The 6301-nt window shown below is 32.8% G+C and overlaps 1 protein-coding gene and 1 long non-coding RNA gene across 2 annotated transcripts; both read left to right on the top strand.

The window, feature by feature from the left end:
- Positions 1–1322: 1322 nt before the first annotated feature.
- Positions 1323–5375, top strand: LOC123207215 (MLO-like protein 3). Its single transcript, XM_044624526.1, is given in 13 exon segments — positions 1323–1716; positions 1802–1808; positions 1811–1858; positions 1947–2149; positions 2227–2353; positions 3285–3344; positions 4199–4287; positions 4385–4459; positions 4559–4647; positions 4730–4779; positions 4882–4922; positions 5007–5177; positions 5250–5375. Coding segments are annotated over 13 exon segments (1146 nt in total). The 5' UTR covers positions 1323–1584; the 3' UTR covers positions 5304–5375.
- A 137-nt stretch (positions 5376–5512) lies between these two features.
- LOC123207227 lies at positions 5513–5711 on the top strand. Its single transcript, XR_006500237.1, has 2 exons — positions 5513–5573; positions 5658–5711. It is a non-coding gene; the product is annotated as an uncharacterized LOC123207227 (long non-coding RNA).
- The last annotated feature ends 590 nt before the right edge of the window (positions 5712–6301 follow it).

Below are 6301 nucleotides of genomic sequence, written 5' to 3'. Positions count from 1 at the left end.
GAAAAATAAGAATAAATAAATGAGAGAGTTGACAGATTGAATTAGTATTATGGGTAAAATTTTATATAAAAAATTAAAAAATATTGAAGGCTTAACAGCCATATTGGAGAAACTACAAATTTAAACATTTCAATGGACCGTTGTTCCCCTGCAAATAATTTTTTTAATTTAAAAAAATAAAAATTTAAAATAATTTTAATGACTTTTATTTAAAATTAATAAATTTTTTAAAATTAAATTCTTGAACTGTGAGTTTATGAATCTTTGAACAGTAATTCGACAATTCGAAAAAAGCAAAACTGGAATCGAACCGTTAGAATTTGATTTTAGTTTCAATTTAGGTCAGTTGCTATTCTGACGGTTCTTATTTTGATTTTACAAGGTTCAGTTCACACGGCAAACTGACTGTGACCACGACAATTGTAATTGGGACAAAATAATTTTTTTAAAAATAAGTATAATGATTTCGGAAATGTGGTGAGGAACAAGACACATTTACATGTGAGAGTAGTTCAAGATCATTAAAATGATTTCAACTCATCGTTCAAGTAGAGCTTAAGCAAGTCAAGTGATAAGTTTGAATCAGTAAGTAACTGAAAGGATTTCAACTTATCGTGCAAACGAAGCTTGAACAAGCCAAACGGAATGCTATATCTAACACAACAACTAAGCAATTACAAGTTCGGGAATTCATTATATAAGTAGGAAGCATTTATTTGGCCCAGCCCATATCTAAGTTTTCCCACCCGTTTGTCAAATATAGATAAGATTTGGCGACTTTAGTGGCATATTTGTAGTGATATCCTACGAAAACTGATATTAATTGTAAAAGCTTCGTTTGAAATCACTTCAGGTGGTGGCTTCAAATAAAATAAAATAATACGAACAGATGATTTATTTCATGTAAAAAATAATCCAAATTAAGAGGTTATAATTTTATATTTAAAAAAATATTAATCTAATATATACACAATAAAATGACGTAAAAAATAAAATAAAACAAGACTTTAAGATAATTTATTTTAATATATAAAAAAGTATAGATTTATTATAATTAAATAATTTTAAAATAAAAATAAAATAATATTTACCACACTTGCAATAAAATTGTCAAACCGCCAACTTATAGAATTCAAATGTTACAGTAAAATATGTCAATTTAGTGGCTCTTTCGACCTCTCAAGTCAGTCAACCATCTGACACCAATTTTCATAGGAAAAACAAATGGCTGTTAATTGCCCTTTTCTGTTTTTTAATTTACAATTTTTCTTGTACAGAAATGTTAACTTCACTATATATGCATTTAATTCTCTGGTACAATTGTCAAATACTCCTTTTGAAAACAAGTAAATAAAAAGAATTTAGATGGAGCCTGCACCGGTCCAATATTTGAGGAAACTTCAGTTCAATTCAGTGGCGAAACCGCCAAGTCTTCTAAGAATTGAAGAGTCTGAAGTTGAACGCTTCAACTTTCTTTTACTTTTAACTTGTCTACTCTTCTTCGGAGATTATAATCTGGTCTTGTTGATTACGCACACCCTCAAAATTTCTCAGGACGCTGATCGAATGAATTGAGAAAACAACATGGCAGCCGGAGGAGGAGGAGCAACTTATCGTTCTTTGCAAGTCACACCGACGTGGGCTCTAGCAACCGTTTGCTTCATCTTCATCTCCATCTCTCTTGTAATCGAACATTTGATTCAACTTCTTGGCAACGTAAGTCTTATAATATTCAAACCAATAGCTAATCTTAATTCAGTCAGCAAATTATTGACTCATATTGTGATGTTTTTAATTACAGTGGCTTAAAAAAAAAGGAAGACTGCCTTGGTTGAAGCTGTGGAGAAGCTTAAAACAGGTGAGGTTCTCATCAATCTAACTTTAAATCAAACTGGGATAGTTTTGGTTTTGTTTCAGTGATATCGTATTTGTGTTGGCTGGTGCAGTGCTCATCGTCTTAGGGTTCATGTCTCTTATTCTTAGTGCAACTCAGGGACTAATTTCGAAAATCTGCATACCCAATAAAGTTGCAAGCACGATGCTCCCTTGCCGTCAAACCGCACAGCCCAAAACCACACAAACGTTACAAGGAAGAAGATTGGCTAAAAGTGATGATACAAGCGGGTCTTCTGATTATTGTGCCTCTAAGGTTAAATCTTAGTTATTTTAATTAATCTGTGTTTGGTTATGTAATTAGCAATTAGTATGTATGGTGTTGTTTTGCAGGGAATGACTTCTGTGATATCACAAAATGGCCTAAACCAGCTTAGCATCTTCATATTTGTGTTAGCGGTGATGCAGATTGTCTACTGTGTTCTCACAATGGCCCTAGGAAGAGCCAAGGTAGTTGGATGTGTTAATTGGCCATAGGACCAATTCCCAACCAAGTTTTAATGCAAATACAAAAACATATTTGTAAGGTTTCAAAAACTCAAGCTCCCATCTATCACCTAACTTCTGTTAAAATTAAATATAAAATTATCATTTTATCAGTAATATTAAAAAAATAATAATCTTAACATTTTTTTCTATAGGTTTTGAAAATTGATAGTTTCATTCCATTTTCAAAACTTTTTCAGTTTTGAAAAGTATTTTTTTTCCTTTAAATCCCTAAGGTTTCTATCTTCCACTAGTTACAATCTCAGCAACAACAAAGAGGAAGAGATGACAACATCTCTAGGTGGAAGAAGCTTTATCATCAATGAAGAGACAACTTTGTCTCTTTGTCAATGTCTATCTCTTTCTGGATGTCGACGAAGAGACAGATGTCTCTTTGACGATGACGAAGCATTTTGGTTTTGGAAATGTCACTATCTCTTCCTTTTTGCCGTCGTCAGAGATGGTAGTTGGTGGAAAAATAGAAACTCTAGGGATTTGATGGAAAACATCACTTTTTTAAACTATAAAAGTTTTTAAAATGGAGTAAATTATTAATTTTCAAAATCTGAGAAAAAATATAATATAATTATAATTTTTTTAATATTACTAAAAAAATAAAGATTTTATCTTTAATTCTAAATTTTAATAAAAGTTGGATGATAGATTAGAGTTTAAATTTTTAGAATCTCACAAATATTTTTATGTTAAAATTTGGATAAAAAATAGTCTGCTAATTGTCTTTAATTTTATTGGTTAGTTTTAAATCTGCTCATGCGTACAATTTCATTACTGTGTGTTGAACTTTGGATCTCCTGTGTGTAATTTTTAGTAGAAATATGTGATTGAATGGTCATATAATTAATTGCTTATAAATTTGTTTCTTATAATTAAGTTCAACTTGACAGATGAACGATGGAAAGCCTGGGAGAAAGAAACTGAAACTGTTGAATACCTGGCTGCCAATGGTATATACACTGCCTTCCAGTAGGCTAGATTAAAACCGAACTAGCTTGGTTGGCTTGATGTTCAACTCCATTAGATTTGAATTCGAGTTAGAGTTTTAGTCTATAACTCAACTTGAGTTTGATTTGAATCTCTTTCCAACTAGAGATGGACCCAAATTGAGTTGATTCAGGCTCGAAAGCTGGTTCGATTCAGTTTAACTTACAAACTAAATAGATGATTTGATTTGGTTCGAACTTGACTTGTGGTTTAATTCATGTTATGTTAAGTAATTGTTAAATAACATTATTTTGTCAATGAGTCATAAATTTGAATCATGAATTTAAACCTATATTCGACTATGTATATGAATTATAAATTCGAGTCAAACTCGAACTGAATCATTTTCATTCGAACTGAAATTGAACCACCCTTAATATTGACTCAATAAACTCGAGCAGAGTTATTTTTCATTCAAATCGAACTCAAGTCAAGGTGTTTAGGTTTAACTTGGTTCGTATCCACCTCTATCTCATTCAATTGATAATACTATTTATCTTTTTAACAATATTATTTGTGTGTCAATGACACTATTGATCTTATCAGCAATTTCTGACAAAATCTTTGACCATTTCAAATCTACTTGAGCTTGAACTCAAACAAGTCATTTAGGATTCAAGCCAAATTCAAGTCGAACCATGTTTAAGCTTGGCTGCAACCCACTCCTACTTTCAGGAAAAGAAAATTATGAAAGTATTCCTAATTATAAATTGCATTAGTTGGTTCTTGTTCATCCAAAATTTGCAATGAGGCATACACGTTTGTCGTGGATAACGAAAGCTATTTATGCTTTTACTGTGGTGTTGTTTCAATTTAGATCCTCGTCGATTTAGATTTACAAGACAAACAACCTTTGGACGTCGACATCTCAGCTCTTTTACAAGCACACCACTCCATCTATGGATTGTAAGCAAATATTGATTAAGTTATTAACTTAATTAATCTAATTAACCTCTGCTGTTATTTCATCTGTAGTACTTCTAAAAACAATTGTGTGCTGCAGAAATGTTTCTTCAATCAGTTCATTGATTCAGTGGCAAAAGTCGATTACCTTACTTTGCGCCACGGCTTCATCTCGGTTTGAATCGAATTCATGATCAAATCTTTACAAAGGGATAATGACTGTTAATTATTCCACTAATCTTCCTAATTTTCAACTGAATTTATTCATTTGTAGGCTCATCTGTCCACAAGCAGCTCCTTCAATTTCCAGAAGTACATCCAACGATCCCTGGAGGATGATTTCAAAGCTATAGTTGGCATCAGGTTAGTAAAAATTTAAGTGTCTCTTTGAATTCTTAAATTTTTTATGCTTTATCTGTATGACATTTGAAGCTTTTCTGGGCAGCCCTTCCATGTGGCTTTTAGTGGTTATTCTATTGCTCCTGGACGTGTACGGTGAGGATGAATATCTTATTATCCTACTAATTTCTTCCGCGATTCTTTTTATTTTTCCTTTTTCGAATATCAGCTAATTGAAGTATATACATAATGAAACAGGTTGGAATGTGTATCTATGGATTTCTTTTATTCCGCTAACTGTAAGTCTAAAAACATTCACATTATGTTCATGGCTTGGGAAATTGATAAGTTTAATGTCATTTCAAGTTGTTTCCTATTTGTAGATAGTGTTAGTTCTTGGGACCAAACTCCAAGTAATCGTTGCAAGAATGGCACTTGATCTGAAAGCTCAACACATTGTAATTAAAGGAACCCCTCTGGTGCAGCCTAACGACAATTTTCTGGTTCAAAAACCAGAATTTGTATTGACCTTGCTGCACTACACTTTGTTTGTGGTATGTAATAAACCTCTCCAGAACATTGGTTAATTACTGTAAATATTCATCTCACTTGTTTCATGTTTCCAGAATGCATTTGAGATGGCATTTTTCATTTGGGTCACGGTACGACTTTCTCAGTGATTTTTAACCCATGGTTTAGCTAGGTGAAAACGTGATCTGATGTTTTGATTTTTACTCTGTAGTTGCTATATGGGATTCACTTTGTTACATGAACGACTATACATAATCATCGTTAGGGTGGTTCTAGCGTAAGTGCCAATGTTTCCAGGATGCTGATGTTCACCATTAGAATATGTATACAAAGTTTTATGACTGTTAATAATTCTCAGGGTGACGGTTCAAGTGTTATGCAGCTACATCACACTTCCCCTCTATGCTCTTGTGATTCAGGTATGCTTCTGTCTCAGTATGTTTATATGCAGATGCATAGCTTTTTATAGTTTGAAATGAAATTGTACTTTTGTATGTCCACAGATGGGATCAAGTTTGAAAAGGGCAGCTCTGGAAGAGCAAGCAGCCAATGCTATATAAAAAAATGGCACGATGGAGTAAAGCAGAAAAGGGAAAAAGCAACCTGGACATTTCACATAGGTGGTGGGACGACAATTTTGGCAGCAACAGAACCATTGGTTCTCTGGATTTACCTACTCATCATCGCACGCCTGATCTTCCAGACATTACAGGTTTTCCTGGAAAATCAGAAATTGTAGAAGTTGATCAAGAAATTTCCAAAGATGGACTTGATCCAGCCGTTTTTACATCAAAGAATATTCAATTACAAAGGCACTTGACTCACATTAGTAAAATTTGATCAGCTTGTAAATCAGGTTGCATCAGATGATGGGATATACATGTTAAGCCTTGTACATAAATTTCAAATTATGTCATTCTGCATATGTTTTTACAATTAAAATAATTATTTGGAAGATGATCTTAGGCCTGAAACCTGATGATTATTTAGACCAAATTTGGAAAAAATTAATTGTTTAGAATAAGCTAATACTGAAGCCAAATTAGGACATATGCAGGTTAGCTCACAGCAGACTTTCTGACAGCAGATAATTGAATGGGGTTTCTCCCCTAAATTGTTAATTTCCATTTTCACAGAAGAATTAAGA

Source organism: Mangifera indica, chromosome 2, assembly GCF_011075055.1.
Source record: "Mangifera indica cultivar Alphonso chromosome 2, CATAS_Mindica_2.1, whole genome shotgun sequence".
NCBI lineage: Eukaryota > Viridiplantae > Streptophyta > Magnoliopsida > Sapindales > Anacardiaceae > Mangifera > Mangifera indica.
This window is presented reverse-complemented; position numbering and strand designations above follow the sequence as displayed.